General features: G+C 42.6%; 1 protein-coding gene across 5 annotated transcripts in view; it reads left to right on the plus strand.

Moving 5' to 3' along the window:
- Positions 1-17,305, plus strand: part of LOC140489403 (epsin-2-like) — a 32,805-nt gene extending 15,500 nt beyond the window's left edge. For 3 of the 5 annotated variants that reach the window (XM_072588924.1, XM_072588925.1, XM_072588928.1), the window contains exons 5-11: positions 1,732-1,797; positions 5,038-5,139; positions 5,756-5,909; positions 7,606-7,755; positions 8,314-8,424; positions 10,474-10,728; positions 10,946-17,305. In XM_072588924.1, the coding sequence (XP_072445025.1) occupies positions 1,732-1,797; positions 5,038-5,139; positions 5,756-5,909; positions 7,606-7,755; positions 8,314-8,424; positions 10,474-10,728; positions 10,946-11,226 (1,119 nt within the window). In that variant the 3' untranslated portion in view covers positions 11,227-17,305. The remainder of the gene's footprint in view (positions 1-1,731; positions 1,798-5,037; positions 5,140-5,755; positions 5,910-7,605; positions 7,756-8,313; positions 8,425-10,473; positions 10,729-10,945) is intronic. The other 2 variants (XM_072588926.1, XM_072588927.1) reach the window with 2 other exon arrangements.
- Positions 17,306-19,891: the final 2,586 nt, after the last annotated feature.

Raw genomic sequence — 19,891 nt, forward strand, 5'->3', positions numbered from 1 at the left:
TTTGGTCCCAGGAAACTTAGCTGACTAGACCAGCAGCAACATGTGGGACTAGCTTGGTTTTGTGTGGCTCGGTTGTAATTTTTATTTCAAGCTTCCAGTTTTCTTTTCCATTTTCTTTCTGTTACTAAGGGGTTATAATTTGTCTTTAAACTTGCTTCCATCAACGTTTGACTCATTTTTGTCCCTCCTGAGCTTTGAAGTTTGATCTCCGAGATGGAAGAGCCTGAAGAAACTTGTTTAGTTTGGCTGGGCAGGGAAAAGTGGGTGGCCCTAGGGACCAGGAAGCATGCTGAGGTTAGAGTAACATCTTGGCACTTCCCTTGTAGAAATTAATCTTCCAGTCCCTCCCAGGGAGAGAAATTTAAAAAAAGATCCAACCAGTCCATAAGCATCTGAAGGATAGGAGGCAAGTTAGCTCTTAGGGTAATTGAACAATTTTATTCTATATTAGACTCTGACAAGCTGCTTAATTCTAATTCTTCTGTTTTCATTTGATGTTATATCTACTTTGCATATTGATCCTTCCACACTAGGTAGAATTCCGATGTTTCACCACCTCATTAATTTGAAGATTAAAAATAAAATTGTTTGTTAAGGTCTTAACTGCATATGATGAATGAAGTGCTGAAGCCATTCATTTTGGTGTTTCATGTTGTAATGCACTCTATTAACTTCTTATGTGGTTGGTTTGATATTGGTCACGTGAAGCTCTTTGGGTAGAGGGGATGGGGAAATACGTATTTTTGAAATGAGGAATTTGTTTAATTCGGATAAATGTGAGGTGCTGCATTTTTGGGAATGCAAATCTTAGCAGGACTTATACAAATAATGGTAAGCTCCTAGAGAGTGTTGCTGAGCAAAGAGACCTTGGAGTACAAGTTCGTAGCTCCTTGAAAGTGGAGCCGCAGGTAGATAGGATAGTGAAGAAGGCATTTGGTATGATTTCCTTGGTCAGAGTACTGAGTACAGGAGTTGGGAGGTCATGTTGCTGCTGTACTGGACATTGGTTAGGCCACTGTTGGAATATTGTGTGCAATTCTGGTCCCCTTCCTATCGGAAAGATGTTGTGAAACTTGAATGGGTTCAGAAAAGGTTTACAAGGATTTTGCCAGGGTTGGAGGATTTGAGGTATGGGGAGAGACTGAACAGGCTGGGACTGTTTTCCCTGGAGTGTCGGAGGTTGAGGGGTGATGTTTTGAGGTTTACAAAATCATGAGGGACATGGATAGGGTAAATAGGCAAAGTCTTTTCCCTGGTGTGGGGGAGTCCAGAACTAGAGGGCATAGGTTTAGGGTGAGAGGGGAAAGATATAAAAGGGATTTTAGGGGCAACTTTTTCATGCAGAGGGTGGTACGTGTATGAAATGAGCTGCCAGAGGAAGTGGTGGAGGCTGGTACAATTGCAACATTTAAAAGGCATCTGGATGGGTATACAAATAGGAAGGGTTTGGAGGATATGGGCCGGGTGCTGGCAGGTGAGACTAGATTGGGTTGGGATATCTGGTTGGCATGGACGGATTGGACTGAAGGGTCCGTTCCAGTGCTGTACATCTCTATGACTCTATGTTTGATACTGTCTCCTGTGAGACTGGTTCTTAATGTCCCATTACGTAATGTTACCCACATTAAGCAATAGGCTGTCCCCTGAGATCGCAATGATCCAATAGAGGACTTTGTGCAGGTTTGTAAAGTTGTCTGTCACATTCTTCATGTTTTCTTTTGTCTTTTATAGATCTTCAAAAGTGCCACCACAGCTGGTAGCCAACCAAGGAACACTGTGCTGACCCTGAGTGCACAGGTAGGACTATTCAGTACTGATACATAAAGCAAAAGCAGAGCAGAATGTTTAAGTTTAAAGAGTACATTAATCTGTCATTCATGCAGGCGTTGCACTTTGCTGTAGGTGCAGACTGATCTTAAATGCCTCAGATGTAACTAACGCTCACCGGCATAGTTCAATCTGCGGATTTCCTGTACCAAATAACCATTAACCACAGCTTGCAGTCACTCCAGTTTAGGTATAGTACTTCATGGCCTTTAAGGAGAGAAGTGCTCTTACATGCATTTGTACCTCAGGCAGATGGTAACGTGTTCCAAGATCTTGTATACTGTACAAATGGGCAATGTCATGGGTGATCCACTGTCATTTCGTGTTACTGTGATGTAAAGGCAGTCTCCCGTTTCTGATCCATAGTCTGCTTATGCTGTACTTAAAATGAGGCATTCTGTGATATTTGCTCAACCAAGGATAAGTTTTATATCATGAACCTTTTCATTTTGTGTTTGATTTTACTGATTCGAATTGAGAGCTGAAGTTGGGCAGTGGAGTTTTCCCCTTTAGCAAAACATACTCACTTGTCCACTGCAGAGCAGAGCTCCCTGTGCTCAACAGCTTGTCTTGGCCTCAACCAAAAAGCATCTGCTTCTTTCCTTACCCATCCTTCTATTAAAAGGCAATTTTTTTTCTTTTGTTGAGCACATGAAAATTCTGGTTATGATTTTGATTTGAATACTTGCTGCCAGCATACGGGGATCCCACCCTAGGTGGGATATAATTTTCATGAGATAATTATTATTCCATGTAACAGAATTTGCTTGCAGGTTAAATTGAAACAGATGCCGTTGAAAACAAAATGTTAAATTAAAATGAAACTGGTGTCTCTTTCTGTTTAATTCAACCCTCTTTCTTCCTGTTTCCCCCCCCCCCCCCCCCCATCATATCAAACCCATTAACCGCGCCGCCACAATGTACGTGACCTAAATTGAACAGTCACACATCTGTGTGTTGATTTGGAGAAGACTTTGAGAAGATATTACCTTTTCAGTGTCACCACGTTGTTAACTGCAATTTGAGCTTTATCCTCTGTCTTTTCATTTTTGTTCAGGCATTTCTGTATGTTGTACCTCCTTATGAAACAAAATCTGCACTATACTATACTTCTATACTATGCGATGATCAAGTGTAGTATTCCACTCTGCTGAGTGATAAGCTGTTAATTAAGGAATACATGGGATCCTTATCGTTATTTCTCTCCACAGATGAACAGATAAAAACAAACAGGTTAAAATTACCAATATAAAACAAAACTGCAGATACTGGAGATCTGAAACAAAAAACAGAAATTACTGGAGAAACTCAGCAGGTCTGGTAACAACTGTGAGAAGAAAGCAGAGTTAGTGTTTCGAGTCTGCTTTCTTCCCACAGATCGTACTAGACTTGCTGAGTTTCTCCAGCAATTTGTTTTTGTTTAGCTAAAATTTACTAGGCCAGATTTAAACATAGAATTTTATTGTCCAGAGAAGGCCATTTGGCCAGTTATGTCTGTACCAGCTCCTGAAAGAGCTATTCCCAGTCTCCAGCCCCATCATTGGAGCACTCTATATTCAACACTTTCAAATATATATCCAGCTCTCCTTTGAAACCTTACATGGAATCTGTCTCCACCACTCTCCCAGGCAGTGCATTCCAAAACTTAACAACTCTTTATACACAGATGGAATATTGTACAGAAACAAATAATCCACAACAGACTAATTTATTGTAATAAGTAACTCTGTGTGTGCGAGTGAGTGAGATGTCCTACATGAATCAGTTGCAGCAAAGAACTGAAAACTCACTGCCCCTCTTTCCCTACCTCTTGCTTCTCCCGACCAACTTAGAAAACCAGCATGAATGGATTGTTTCCATATAAATTTAGAGGATGGGTATACTTTTGTGGAAATAGATTTTCTCAACATTTTGGTTAAGGTTTAGTACAAGGAGTTTGGCCGCTGTTTGGCTTTTTATTTCTGCTTGCTTCGGGAATTGAACCAGTTGGTCAATGGCTGCACTAATCATTGCCACTAGGTGTCACGAGCACAGTTTCGTGAGAAGTTGTAGCAGTAGCTTTGTGGTAGACAGTTGATCTGGGTTTGTATAAAGAAGCATTTTTTTTGTTTTGGTTACCTGCTGCTTAACACTGTTAAGATACATTTAAGATACAATACCTTGCCTTTATGTCACATGAAAGTGCAATTCAGAAACTGTGTGGGGGCTGGGGCACATCAAAATTTGTTTTGCACTTTTGTGTTACCTCCAGTTTCCACCCTGAAGTATTTGCGTCTTATCCTTAAGATCTGTATTCCCAGATGACCATGTGTAACTTCAAATTAAAGGGCATGATTTAGGTTTAGAAAGACTGCAATATGCTTTCAAATATAATCTCAAGTGACTAAAGCACTGTACCAGGCTGCAGTTCTGAACTGTTCTGATACACAGACATTGACCATTTGTCATCTTTTCTTTCATTCATTCATTCATGGGATGAGGGTGTCCCTGGCTAGGTAGTATTTATTGCCCATCCCTAATTGCCCAGACGGCAGTTATGAGTCATCCACATTATTATGGGTCTGGAGTCATATGTAGGGCAGACCAGGCAAGGATTGCAGTTTCCTTCCCTAAAGGACATTATTGAACCAGATGGGTTTTTCTGGCAATCAACAGTGGATTCATGGTCATCATTAGACTCTTAATTCCAGATTTTCTTTTTTTTTTTGTTATTGAATTCAAATTCCACTAGCTGCTGTGGTGGGATTCAAACCCGGGTCTCCAGAACATTATCTGGTTCTTTGTATAATACCATTAGGCCGTTGCCCCCTCTGAAGATCAGCCATTGAAACATGGACCATTTGGCCCTTCAAGTCTGCTTCACCATTCAGTAGGATCATGGCTGATCTGGTGGTGGTCTCACCTTCACTGCCTTGGTGGCTCACAGAGTGATGATGGTAGTAGAGTCTGACCCCTTTACTGACCAAATGCTCTGCATTTTCTTATTTTCCAGTGAGTGTATTCGGGTTTCCATTCAGAGTCTGATCCCTGAGTAATTTCTTTATCTTTTCCCATCCCTAGCCCATAGTAGCTTGTAATTTGAGGCAAACAGCTTGGTCAGACACCCAGGGAACAAACTTGGGTCTTTTTCTGGTGGTCTGTATGTTGTGATACCATGGTGGAGTTTTGGTTGGGTAAATGTAACTCTTAGATTTGGATTGGATTGTGCAGGATGAACAGCATCGCCGTGGTGATGACCTGCGTTTACAGCTGGCGTTAGAAGAGAGCCGACAGAAACTGCAAATGCCAGGCATGGCTCCCCACAAAACCGAGGTATGGCCAGTGTCCCTCTAGGGTGTGAATATTCCTTTAATAATTAGTTCTATCTATCCATCACTACCTTATGGCTAGTCCAGGTGGCTGGGATCACATTGGATTAATATCATTGCTATGGTCTACAGTTAGTCATGTATCAAAATACCTTTTGTTTGATAGTCCTAGCAATTCTAGTTTGTGACCTTCCAAAAGCTGTGATGTGGTAACGTGGCCAATTAAATGTAGTTTTGACATTTAATGTGGATATGAAAAGAAGTTCCTTTTAACTATACTGTGAGATTATTAACACATCCAGAATAAGTAAACAGCTCCACACTGCCAGGTGTCCTCCCTCAGCACTGCCCCTGACTGTCACAGGGGGTTGTATCAGGAAGTCCTGGAATGAGTCTTAGATCCTTATTGGGTCCAAGGCAAACATCACCAACTAGAAGATGCACCATCACTGGTTTCTGTTAGACTTCTGTGTGGCTACACAGACATGATCATGAGGAGAGGCAGGGAAAAACCTACAAAACATTAAGTATCACCCAGATAACTTGGTGAACGTCATCGCTGTGGTAATGACCTACATTTATAGTTTCCATTGAAATTTTATGGTGTTTTCTTTTAACAGACTGCTTTACTGGACCTGACAGACTCCACACCATCTCCCCTGACCCAAAAATCTGATCCCTGGGGAGCACCACTGCCATCAACATCCACTACCAAGCCTGACCCATGGGCAGCTGTGTCCCGGCCAGTGTCCAATGACCCCTGGAAGCAGATGGGTAAGATTCTCAGGCTGTTTTGGCTGTCGCCTATTTGCTTTTGTGTGTTGATAGCTGTACCACGTTACCAACTAACCAATAACTGGACAACCTTGATGGCTTAGTTAGGAATTGAAATAACTCATGACCCTTCATAAGCATTTGATGCTGAGCCAACTGATCTCCGGTGAAGGGCCAGCTAAGAGACTGTTACAGTAGATTTGAGTGGCAATTAGATGTGTGAGGAGAGAATCAGCCCAGCTTCAGTTTGGTTGTATTTGGCACTGTTAACTATCTGTCCTTACTAGAATGTGAATTGGGGGATTTCAGACAAGGCATCGGAGAGAGACTGGGAATGTAATATGGCATGACAATGTTTTCAAAAGAGCAGGTCATTAGGTTCAACTTAATTTTAGAACACTTCAGAAATGGCAACATTGATATTCAGTGTCCTTCCTCATTAGCCTGTCTATCTGAAACCTTAGGCTCTCGGATGTTCTACTCCTAACTGCTTAATAACTTCATTTGTGGATTGGAGGCTCTGGTAGTGGTGTACAGAAGACTGTCTTCAAGTGACTTGACATATTTTGACATTGTTTGTCTTGACTGTGTTTAAATGCTGCAGTTATGATCAGTGCAGTTTAGGGAATGATGCTTACTGAACAGCCATTGCTTTGAATCAGAGGAAATGTCCTGCTGAACTAGATGAAGCAGATTAAAGTTTTAACACTTTGCTGAAACCAGTCACCACCTACTCAGGTATTTGAGAGCTGAGAGTCTTGGCCATGCGGCAAACTGCTGGTAAACAAATACCAATAGCATGATCCCTCTGGATTCCCATGAGACTCCAGATTGTATCAGGAGCACTGTCAGTCTTTTGACAATAGACTGACTGACTGAATATGCATCTCGTTATTTACAAGCTGTAAAAGCCTTTTTTTTTGAGTGTGTGTGTATACTCCTATATTCTGCTGTTTTAGAATCCAAAGAGTGTAATGAATTCATCTTACTGAAACTATAAGCCCTGTATTATGGATTGTATTGTGGAATCTTTTAATCTACTCTAATTTCTACAGTGGGCTGATAGGACTCTAAAGTCTCACTCAGCAATGCAGTATTCCCTCGGTGCTGAGCTGTTCTGTCAGCCCATGCCCCCTGTTTGACACCAGTTGCTATACTTAGGGAGTGGTGCCTTATTGCTTGTAGCAATCTGCCTGTTGTGATGGTGAAGGTGGATGTTTTAAGACCCAGTGGCAGTATTTTTACAGTTCAAATTCTCCCAGTGTCCTAATCAAACAATCAATACAAAGGAAAAGTGAGCTGACTGAATCATTTTTTTGTTTGTAGAAGTGATGGGAAAACTGACTTCTGCCTTGCAGTCTCTTGCTGTATGTGAATTGCATGCACGGTTGAGATGGGAGACCTTGAGAGGGTATATTGATGTTTTTGATCATCTCTGGGACCCATGGTATATGCAGAATTTGTCTGTTTCACTCTGGTTTATTTACAGTGACAGCAGCTGCCTGGCTAATGACTGAAAATGTCTCACTGATCATTTACTCTGTGTCTTCATGGCTCTGCGCAATCATCTTCTTCCATTCTGATGTAACTTGCCCCAACAATGTCCTAACAGTGGTCCTTGATGGTTGTTACTTGAATTGAGCCTTTTTTTTTTGTTTTCGGGGCCAGTACACTGAAGAGCTCATCCCTCTTCCAGCAGGTTCCCGACTAGCTGCCGCGACTTCTGATCCATGGGGATCCTCTGGCCGTCGTTTATCAGGAGAGCAGCAGTCAAGAAGTGCAGATCCCTGGGGTTCAGCTGCAGCAGCACCTGACCGAGATCCCTGGGCACCTACTTCTCCTCAAGGTAAGATGTGATCAAGACATGTGGAGGACATTAGTGAGAAGGATCCTTCATCTGATTACTTTTCATTTTAAAATAAAGAACTAATGAGAACCCCACTTTGGTTTGATAATGTTGTTCTTTGAATGGAGATTTGGAATCTACAACCACAGCTTTATAGTTTTATGGTACTACACTGAATATGTGGGGATGGTTCTGCAGGCTGTCACCACCACCTGCCTGTGCTACAAAATGAGAGCCAGTGAAAACACAACGCTGGAAAAATTACCAGAACTCTGTAGAGAGAGAAACCGAGTCAGCATTTCAAGTCTGTTTCGTCTGAGCTGGTCCTCTGAATAGAAACCTCCTGAAGGACAGTTGTTGGGCTCAATATTTAACAGTTTCTCTATCCAAAGATGCTGCCAGACCTGCTGAGTTTCTCCAGCATTTTGTTGTTCTTTCAGTATCCATAGTATTTTGTATTTTTGACTTTTTTTTTTGTTGCTGTCTCATGATGATGTATCAATCATTAAATGTCTCTGTCTCTTCCCCCCCCCACCCCCCCCCCCCGCCCCCCAACAGTGGCTCCCCCCTTCCACTCTTTCAGTGCGGCTGATGCAGCTGTGACCGATGAGTTCTCTGTGTTCAGCCATCTCCGGGGGTCACCCAGAAAAGTGGAAGGGCAGGGCACGGGTAAGCTTTCTTCCACCAGGCTGTGTTTTTCTGACTAGACTCATGTCGGGGAATGTAGGTTTGTTTCGTATTACTGTGGCTGTAGCGGAGAGGCTTCAGCAATGCTGCAGGTCCCTTACACACAAGAGTGCTTCTGCTCAGAAACAAACCCTGAGACAGAGAGAGGGAGCGAGGAAAAAGGAAGCTTCAGCAAACTGAGTCCCAGGGGAGAAAAATTGAATCGATTAACCAAATAATCAATTATCTGAACGAAATAGCGTCTGCCCATCTCGTTTGGATAATCAAGGTTCCTCTGTGCTTGGCTGTGAAAGCTGCCAGAAGGAGTTTGCGTGTCAATATTGGGTGAAAACTGGTTCAGGGCTGTTCACTTCCCTCTGTCTCTTCCCACATTTCCACGAACATTGAACTGCAGCTTCCAGGTTGGCCGAAGAGGAACACGTTGAGGTGAATGATGAAGTTGTATCCCAGGAAAACACTATTCCTCCTCCTCCTCCTCCTCCAGCAGAGTAAGGGGAATAACCTCTCAAACTGCCCCTTGTTGACAGTACAATAAATCATGATTTGTTTTGCAAAAATGTTGCTTAAAACAGGGCAATGTAGTAATTGATGTTACAATTTTTTTTCTGTAACTTTGACCCCAAGAGTGTCTGTTCCATGGCAGATCCCAAATGTGCATGGAATCTTTTTCCTCCTGTGGGTTGTGGGGTCGGTGCCTCAATGCCAGGAAATTCTTCAGCTTCTCCAGGACCAGATTCTGACCTTGGATGGTGCACTGTTGTTCCAACATCAAACAGTTATTGAGGGTCATCTTGTGTACAACTGTAAATCTTTCTTATACGTTTATATGTTACTTTAAAAGTTATTTCATTTACCAATGTAAGAATTTAGGAAGATACAGCATTTCAACTTGTTTTTTCAAACCATTAACCACAGTGTAAACCCAACCCTGTCAGACAGAAGGCTGGTATTCTTGCTTGTACTTTTCCTCTAACGAGCTATATCTCAAGGGAATTTTAACTACAGCTTTTATGTTGGTTGTGCTGGGAAAAGTATGATTTCACTTCAGATTGTTTCATTTAAAGTCACTCTTTTAGGCTTTTTGTAGCACAGTGGTAGTCTCCGTACCTCTGAGCCAAGTTCCACCTGCTCCAGAATTATATAATAACATCCATGAACACCTTGAAGTCACACTTTTCAGGAGCCCATTGATAATGATAAGTGAGGAATTACTGCTTTGATTTTTAGTATTTTAGAAATGTGTGTGAGGGGGACAGAGGGGCTGATCCAGTGGTTTATTTATTTGACGTGTGCTGCATTAGATGGATATGAGTTCTAGAAAATCTTTCACTTCTGAGAGAGATAACAAACCAGTCCAGGATGGAGCAGCCCCTTCAACTCAGTCAATCCTGAGCCTGCACCACACCAGGCTGCCGTGTTCCCACCTGATGAAGGAGCAGTGCTCCAAAACCTTGTGATTTCAAATAAACCTGTTGGACTAGAACCTGGTGGCGTGTGACTTATGACTTTGTTGACCCCAGTCCAACATGGGCACCTCCACATTATGATCCCATTCCAAGTACAGTATCTTCAGATCGTGCTGATGTCTCGGTTTGACCTATTCCCAAGGTAGTGATTGACCAAGTCAACGTTATTTCACTCCAATGTTAGTGATCAAAAGGGGAACCATTTTGTCTTTGACATTGTGACATCACTGTCAGCTCGAGGTCCTGTACCTCCCAGACACATAGGTGGTATATTCTGCCCTGTAACCAGGGCTGCTTGAATCTATCTATTTCAGGGCTGGCATGGAGTTGGAAAACATGTCGGCCCCTGGAGGTGAGAATGCAGCAAACCGTTGGGAGCTGAAATCGTGACATTTTCCCACCAATACTGCGGGGGAATTTGTCAATAATACAGCGAACCTCTGTGCCTGCTTTCCCTTCCACATCCGATTTTGAAATTTGGTTTATGATGTTTACTGTTTGTTATCATGCAAGTACCATTCTTAAAAATTAATCTACTCGTTGGCTGTTCTGTCCTACTCCTCAGGTGGCCGGTTCGAGGTTCTGGGTGATGGTCTGACCACTCCAGCCACGTCTGTTGTCACAGGCTGCTCCGACGTCTTTGACATGCCCTCCATGTCGAGCACTGTTCCATCCAAGCTGCCCACCCCAAAGCACCAGCCAACCACACAAAAGAACCCTGAATCCTTTCTGGGCCCCAATGCTTCACTTGTAAATCTGGATACCCTCATCACCCACACAACGCACCCAAATGTGAGCACCAACCCCTTCCTGGCACAGGGTGAGTACCACGTTTTGCTGTGGGCACCGACCATCCATCAGATGAGGTTCCTGATTGGTATGATTACCCATGTAAATTCAGTTCAAATTGACATCTGTGCTTTCAAAAGGACATCGGAGCAAACGGGGGTTTGGCTGTGGTGGGGTTTAAACGAATTGTCATTATTCGTGCTGAGTTGTGACCTTCCTTCTCTCTTTCCTCACCTCCCCTTCCACAGCTGTGCCTGTTGCCTCTGCCAACCCCTTCCACAGCACTCCCACACAAATGTCCAGCTCCATGATGGCCGTGACCCAGACTCCATTTGGACCTGTCGACGTGACCGCCACCTCCTTTTCCGCGATGCCCAGGGTTGGGGCTGCTCCCATGGTAACCATGCCTGCGATGCAGATGCCACAGAGCACAGGCATGCAAGGAATGATGGGGTCAAACTACGTTGCAATGGCAGCCCCTCCACCCACTGGTCAATCTGCAAGCTCCACCAATCCATTTTTATTATGATCCTTGTCTCAGCTTTGTGTTTAATTAATCTGTTTTGTATTTGATTCCTCTCTCTTCCTCTGCACAATTCCAGCGTGAAAGTATCCTGCTATTTTCCTTTGTTTTGGACAATTGAGAGAATGTCATTAATGCTGCAGATATTCCAGGCTTCTGTTTGTATTAAATAACTTGCAGCCACTGTGGACTGATCTGTATCTGAGTGAGCTGTTCAGTAAGTTGTGAGAGGCTCTCTGGTATTGGTTGGAAAGCTGCTTGCATTTCTACCTTTGCTTCATCAGACTGACCAAATCCAGTTACAGTTGAGCCAAATTCTCCTTCCCCACAGTCGTGGGGGTCATAATGCTGGCAGTTGGTTGATTTTTAGTGAAGCTACATTGTCATGATGGTGGTTGCTGGGCCGGAGGCTTCAGCACAATCCCCTTCTTGTTCTGTGATTTCAACAAAGAGTGGGTGAGCAGGAAATAAAAATGGCAACCCATGTCAAGGTGCCCATTTCTCAGGGCTGCCTGTCTGATCACCATGCACTCAGCTGCTCCATTCCTGTGAATCGAGGTGGGAAATGTGGTTACTTTATAGGGAGGCCAAGGTACAAGACTGCATATCAGTTCCTTCCAGAGCCTTTGAAGTCCTGTCCAGGTTTGGGCACTTTCTCAGCAGACTGCTCCTCATTGCATTCACTAAATGCAGCCACTGTATTTGGATACTGCTATCTCTGTGCCCCTCCTCTTGGGTTTTACTGGGCACTGACTGTTGTCTCTGCCACTCATTCTACAGCACAATGGACCTGCAGTATTTCCATACTTTGTGAACCTTGGTTTTGCACACACTACTCCACACCAGTCGCACTGTTCCAAGGAGCTCTGGCCTCGCCAGTTAATGATGCTGTTGTAGTTGAGTAGCTGCATTGTTTTCCAGCTGAGGTGCCGGCAGTGCTTTCAGACTGTCAGTTTGAGGGTGTTTCTTTGTCACTCTCCATTTCTGGGGGAACCTGATTACAGGAGTGTGTCCCTCCATTAACTCCCTCCGTCAGGCTCCTCTTGCAAACTGTGGAATGTTTACAGGCTGTGAAGCCCCAGCAGTTGGGACCTGAGATTTTACAGCTCAGTGCTGGAGAATGTCCAGCGTGAAGTTTCTCGTAATTTTCTTTTTGATTTAAAATGTGTTTTTTTTTGTTTGCTGCAGTGTGGTTACTAACTGCCCTGTTCCAGTGAGGAGGGCCCAGGCATTGGTGGTACTGTTGGGATGAACAACATCTGCGGAGTTGTGCTCCCACAACCAACCCCACCCCACCCCAAATACTACTCATTACTCAGTGGAAGGATCTATTTCCCTGTTTACGAAGGGGGAGTCATTGTGTCAAGGCTGCTAATTGGGGCAGGGGGCTTTGACAAATTAAAGGGAGTTGCAGAATGCAGCTCTCAGAACACTAGCTTGATTTTCAGTAACACTAAATGAAGAACCTTAATTTTTTATTTTGAGTGGTTCAGTGGGGAAATGCAAAAATGCTCCAATTCTCATCTGCCAGTCGTTTGTGCCTGTCAGCTTATTGGAAGTGGCCAATCCTGGTACCACTGGTGTTGACAGACTTTCAGCTATAGTAACACACAGACACCTGTTTTACATTGAATCACATTTTGGAAAGGTGCTGAATTTGTACTGAATCTGTTCCAGAGTTACTGATCCACTGGCTTGCTGATGGCAGTGTCTCTCCTAACCTGCCAAGAGGCCTCCGTGGTACTGCCTCAAGTTTACCTCTCCTCCCATATTCTGTCACTGCCACGTCAGACGTTAATCAATAAGAAGTTTCACCTTCTTAAATTTTCAGATAGCTGTCTGAATTTAGTGCTTTTCATAAGCTCTTGATGTCCAGATTCGTACAAGAGCAGATGTGAGAGAGGATTGAGAGTTTTATTTCAGCATTAGATTGGGGGTTGGGGGAGCGACAGTAGTTTTTGCATTTCTGGGAGCAGTATGAGGTATAAAATACATCTCTTCTTCTGAAGACCATCTCGCTGTCATCACTGAGCAGGGAAATGCATCCTTAGCATTAACCCTTTGGTCAGGATTTATAGTTCTTTGTGTGTGCACAGTAACCAGTCTTCTAAGAGTGAGTGACTGACAGCTGTTCAACACTGAACACACCCAGAGCTCCCTTCAGACAGTGACTTCCTGCTGAGGTGTTTTTATTAATGTCACGTTCTCCTACTAATGTGTTTGGGCCAAATGTATTCTTTTGAAGTTTGTTTGGAATTTGACCATTTGTGGAGCCTCTCCTTGGAGATTTCCTCCAAACCCCTGATTCTCCACGCAGCCGTTCGGTACCACACCTCCAGTGCCCACTCCCAACACCATCCAAAGTCCTGTGTTGGAACTTCAAGGTGAACAGTCATGCTGAGGTCTAGTCTAGTGTTGTGCAGGAACTTTTTTGAAGTTTACAAACACTAATTGTGTGTAGGAAAAGGACTGAGAGAGAAGAATTTTGTGGATCTTTTAAAACCCTGAATTGCTTCACTGCACTTAATCTTGTGGAGTCAAGATGGGAGTTTATAGTTTTCAGTGATGCTTCTCTGCAGTTACAAGAAAGGCAAATTACAGCAAACTTTCATGCAAAATTAACTAACGTTTTAATTAGTCAGGATATTTTAATTCTGGGCTTAAATAAGTTTTAGAAAAAAAACTAATGAAGTGAAAATTACTTTAATAATTCCAGTCAAGATCAAATACATAGAACTGTCAACCCAGAAGAAGTTAATTTCTGCCTCAGAATTAAATGTCCTCTGCAGTATTACTGGTCTCTGTATATAGTAACCCTTTGCAGTATTAGTTGTTCTTGTACAAAAACCCTTTTTGTGTTTTAATGATCTGAGTACAGAATATTTCTTGATACCTTCCAACAAACTACAGAATGTAATGCACAGCATTGGAAAAGTCAATGTTTTGTTTTTTTTCCTCTCCTATTACTGGAACCAGTTCTCTGGGGACAAGTGTCCAATCTATCTAGAGAACCATGCTATCCTGGGCAAAACTGAAAGACACTAATGACTTGGTGCAGTAATTTTAAATATTGGTATTGAAGCAATGTTGTATTTATGTTCTGACACTATATTTGTTTACAGGAATTTCCATAAAGATGTTTACCACTCAATTTCTTTACATCTCTCCTATCCTTACTAGAAGCCTCTTTATTCTGAAGCACAGAATCCTTCCTGGTCTTACCCTGTCCACTGATCTCTGTCATAAGCTATAGCATCTGAATGTCCTCTCAAGCTCACAGGAGGACTTTGGACCTCTTTGTCAAATTTGAATTTAAAAACTGTCAACCCTCCAGTGCTTAGTTTCTGAGGTAAATTGAACCTCGGACTTTCTAAAAGCAGTTCCATGTCCAACGCTTGATCTTTATTTTCTGAATCATTTTAGATACCTTGGATAATAACTGTGAAAGGAGGTGTAGCCCTTAACTCCTTAAGTGTGTTGTCTGGGGCTACTGGAAAGTTCACTCACCCTGACCTTCCACCTTTTTGAATTGGTGCTAATTCATTCACAGGTATCTACTGTGGGAAATGTTTCACTGGAGCTTTGGGCAGAGGCATGAGGCAGAAGCCTCAGTGTCTTTATTGTGCCGAGACTGGGCTGTACTTATCCTGACTGTGTAGAGAGGGCTTTACTCTGAATCTAACCCAGCGCTGTCTGTGTCTCAGGAATGTTTTATGGGGTTATTGTAGAGGGAGCATTACTCTGAATCTAATCCTGTTCTGTATCTTGCCCAAGGAGAACTGGGAAATGCTATTATTTTAGGTGGTTATGATCAGAATTCATTGAAGCATAATGTCTCTCAAATTAACAAATACAAACTTCTGGTTTAAATGTAACATTGAAGTTTGAAGTACATTCTGTGGTAATGAAAGAGGAGGACATGATTGTGCAGAAGTTGCTGCAAGTGTTGGCAGATGTGATGTTGTATTGACCCCAATCTTTAGGGTAGTTGGTAGTTCTAATGAAGGGGACTAAAAGCATGTCCATATTTGGGATTAAATATGTGTGTGTGCACATGTAGAGATAAGGATGGGTTCTGTGGTTTTCTCTCTGAACATGTCTGGTCCACTGGCAGCTGTTGCTCCAGTGTTGCAGTACTTGAATATAAAAGTGTGACTGGAATCTGGAAACAGTCCAGTGTGGTCTCCAATGCAGTTGACAGGGGAGAGTTTAAAACCTAGAGCAAGTAAAATCAGAGCCTGTGGGAAATGTAACAGACAGCAGCTGAGAGACCTGTCATAACAGCCAATTTTAAAGAGTTATATGTTTTGGAGAGCTGAATGTTGCAGGAAATGGGGCCTGAAACAGTTGCTGTGTTGTGTATCTTGCAGCTCAAATTGGTGTCAAAGCAAAGTCATGGTTTTTTTAGGAGTAGTGAAGGTAACATAACTGATCTTTGAACCAGGCTGTCAAATCGAATCTGCTAAAGGGCAACTTGGCCAATTTTGAGTGGTGACTCCTCATATGCCATGTGGTGTAACAGACTTTGTAAACAGACCTATATGCTGGCTTCTATAAAAATGAACTATTCCCATTCCGTCCTGATCACCTTACCCGCAAAGCACCCCTCTCGATCTATCCTGTTTGATGATCTTTCTCCTCTTGTGTAGGTTTCTGATTCACGAATGCCTTTACTGCAATAGAGAGGCATTCAGATTCTCTTGGAAAATCTGCTCTGTACCTCCTTTTACTTCATGCACTGCACTGCAGTGGTTCATAAGATATGTTCTGTGTTTTATTTTTGTAAAACTTTACAACATTTGAAGGGACCTGGACATCATCTGCCATGTCTTGTGTCTGTGCTGCGGTATTGTGCAGAAATGGAGGTTACTAAGAGCCATCAATTTAATTTCCTGCCCCTGTGTTGAAAGCAGCCACTGGTCTAAATTCCTTTGGCCAAGTGAGGAAAGGCCTAAACTGTTCAGACCAGTAGGACCCTTAGCTTCCCAGACTGTGCTGGTTTAGCTCATCCGTCAACCGTGGGCAGCAGGTAGGGATGGAATAGCAGCCCAGATGGGCACATCTCATCCTGGCTTTCCATGTTGCCATCAGCCAGTGTCAAGACTCTTCAACTCTCGATATCTGTTCAATGGCTGTCTCCTTCCCACACGTATTATTTGCTTTCTTGAGTTCACGCAGTGCAAAGTCTTCCACAGGGTCAGAGGTGCGAATTGCAATCGCTTGGAGATGAACAGGTCCCTTCAATTTAGACATTGGTAAAATTTAGACATCCAAAGAATTTATTTTGTAGTGTATCATATGCATTAATTTATTATTCATGAGTATTTATGTATAAATATATTTTACCCTATTGTAACCTGGAGTACAAGAATCAACACTCATTTTTACTTGGTGCAGTCATAGTGTATTCTAACATAATTGGACTTTGTGTCCGTATACAAACTATGCATGTGGAATTATTTAAGAACTGGTTTATTCCTGAACCCCATTATTGTTTTCTTAGATGATGCCATCAGTATTTTGGAAGGATTGTTTATACTCACTGCTAGTGATGCTGTACAGTGTAGTTAATGTTTCTAGTATTGTTGATGCATTGGCTCTGATATTTCTGGACTGTAGCAAGTGTTATTTGGTGCCCAGTTGCTGTTGGTTTGAACTATGGTTGAGGGATAGACTGTTACTATAATATGTTGGGGAATTGTCTGTTATGAAATAATTCAGTAATTATGAAAATGGAATGTTACCCTTCACTTTGCTGCACTGTTAATATTCATTAATCCTTATCTGCTGCCCTGTTATCCTGCAACAGTAGTTAACCAGTGTCAGATCGCACCCAGACCCCATACAAGTTGAGAGAACTGCATGTGGGTTGTGGAGCAATAGCTTTAAGTAGTAATTCAGAATTTGATTTTAAATCCCACTGTCTCCTGCTCTACACAGTGCCATATTTCTCTTGGGCACCAGAATCATTGCTACAGTCCTCATCTTTTACTGTAGATATCCAGTTGTTTTTTAAAGAAAGTATTAAACCACTTTGGCCAGATTAACTGTACCTGCGAAAATAAAATTGTGAACCTGTCCTATATCGGTGCTTCTTTTAACTTAAAACCAAATTTGGCAGAATTTCGGTGGTGTGTTTTAATGCAGGATGCACCGGTGACTGCTTTATTAGTGGGGTGTGTTCATTTTTAAAAAAAAGTCAAGTGGTACTGTACAGTGTTTTTGTGGCAGATCAGTTTACCTAGCAGAATCACTAGTCACCTGAGAGATCAGTGCAATATCACCTAAATGATATTCCCATTCTTTACAGTTATGATATTGATTAGAGTTTGTTTATTTTTAAATCTTATTAAAACAGCCTATAATTTGTACTGGTCCTGTTTTTTTTTCCCCCCCAGTAGTTGTACATCCTAGTCAAAAGTGACATGCCTGGAGTAGATGCAGTACTCCCACTTGAGGCCCAACCAATTTTTTAAGCTTAACATTGATGTCCTTGTGCACAGTAGCTAGCACTGATGCCTTACAGCGCCAGAGACTATTCCATCCTCAGGTGACTGTCTGTCTGCCTTGAGGCTGCATTCTCCCCCTGTCGCTATGTGGGTTTCCTCCCACAGGTCAGAGGTGTGCAGTTAGATGGATTTGCTATGCTCAATTGCCCAGAGTCCAGCAATTAAGCAGGCTGGGTGGATTAGCTATAAGAAATGCAGGGATAGGGTGCGAGGCTAGGGCTAGATGGGATGCTGTTTGGAGGGTCAGTGTGGACTCAATGGGCCAAATGGTGTTCACACTCTTAAGGATTCTATTGTATATGCTATTCTACTGTGTGTCCCTGTTCATAAGCATCTTAGGCTTTATTAACCATGCCCTCATTCTGCCAACTTTTAAGGAATGATTACACATGGATGAAAAAGCAAAGTGTTAAGGAGTAACCGTTATAAAATGAAGAAAGTGATTGTAGAAGAAATTCCAGAACTTGGGGCCTTGGCAATTGAAGGTACAGCTGACAAGCTTGGACCAATTTTATTTGGGAATGCATGAGAGAACAGAAAAAAAGGAAGTGAAAAGAGAGGGTTCTGGTGCTAGAGAAGATGAGAATTTTAAACCAAGACTTTCTTTGAAGAGAGTCAACATCTGTCATTGAACACTATGTTCAATAGCTTTAACTTGTGTTGCTCTGAAGTCAGGCAATGGCTCTGGGAGGGTAGACTACAGGAGGCCCACAATTCATTTGTTCCTGCACAACTGCCACAAATCCATTTATGCACAATGCTGTCCAACTGGAGTTACTGATAACACCAGCTACACTTGCAGTTTCAGTAGAAACCACCAAATATTCACACACAGTGCTCATGTGCAATATTTCCCCATGCAGCCATTGATTTAAAAACATTGATTAAACCATAAACAAATTTCCCCACATTCTGCAGCTAGTACTGACTGTGACCCCCAAATATTCAAAGCTGTTTAGTCAATACAACAGGCTACCATTTGGTCAGAGATGTCATAACATTCAAATATGTATTTTCTCATAATAGGCCTCCTGGCTCCGAGTTAGGGATACTACCACTGCACAACAGCCCTTCCAAGGATGTAGACACTTTTTTTTTTATTAACAACATCCCTGAAACAGGGATATTTTAACATAACTTTAGTGCAGTTGAGACTCCAATGCGGGCCTCTAGGACGAGAGATGCCTGTGCCACAAAAGTCAAAAGTGTGGAGCTGGAAAAGCACAGCAGGTAAGGCAGCATCTGAGCAACAGGAGAATCAACGTTTCAGCCAGAGGACCTTCATCTGAAATGAAGGTCCTCATCTGAAAACTGCACCTCACGTGGCAAATGGATCAACCTCAATGAAGCAGAATTATTTTAATGATGAACATAGCACAATACCCCACAGTAAGAACAAAGGGAAAGACTGACACCTTCAGGTTGTGTCAGTTCTCTATGTCTAGATTAGAGTGGTGCCAGAAAAGAACAGGTTAGGCAACATGGAGGAGCAGGAAAATTGATGTTTTTGGTAAAAGCCCTTCAGCAGGAATCCCCTGTTGCCTTAGGTCCCTGTTATTGTGCTGCTTGTTAAAATTCAGTATTGCACATTGCTGTATTTTTAAAAAATTCCTGATGAAGGGCTTTTGCCCAAAACACAATTTTCCTGCTCCTTGGATGCTGCCTGACCTCCTGTGCTTTTCCAGCACCACCCCAATCCAGACTCTGATTTCTAGCATCTGCAGTCCTCCCTTTTGCCCAGTTCTCCGTGTACCTACAGAACTACAAACTACTTCAGGAAGGATGTTGCCAGAGGGTTTGAGCTATAGGGATAGGCTGAGGGCTGACCTTATAAAATCATGACAGGCATGGATATGGTAAATAGCCATGGTCTTTTACCTGGGTGGGGGCAGGAACAAAAAGTCTGAAACTAGAAAATAGGTTTAAGATGAGAGAGGAAAGATTTAAATCTGGAGGGGTACATGAATAGGAAGGATAGGGCCAAATGGTGTAATCAGGCCCCACAGGAGTTAGATACCAACTCTGGTTGTTTCCCCTACTGTGAACTTCACACTATTTTAAAGTTGTTTCAAAACTCACTGCACAATAAGATGCAAAATATTGACAGATTCTTGTCAAATTAACACATCAGCTCTGTTGCTCAGGTAAGTAAAAGGTTGATC

This window comes from Chiloscyllium punctatum, chromosome 18 (assembly GCF_047496795.1).
Source record: "Chiloscyllium punctatum isolate Juve2018m chromosome 18, sChiPun1.3, whole genome shotgun sequence".
NCBI lineage: Eukaryota > Metazoa > Chordata > Chondrichthyes > Orectolobiformes > Hemiscylliidae > Chiloscyllium > Chiloscyllium punctatum.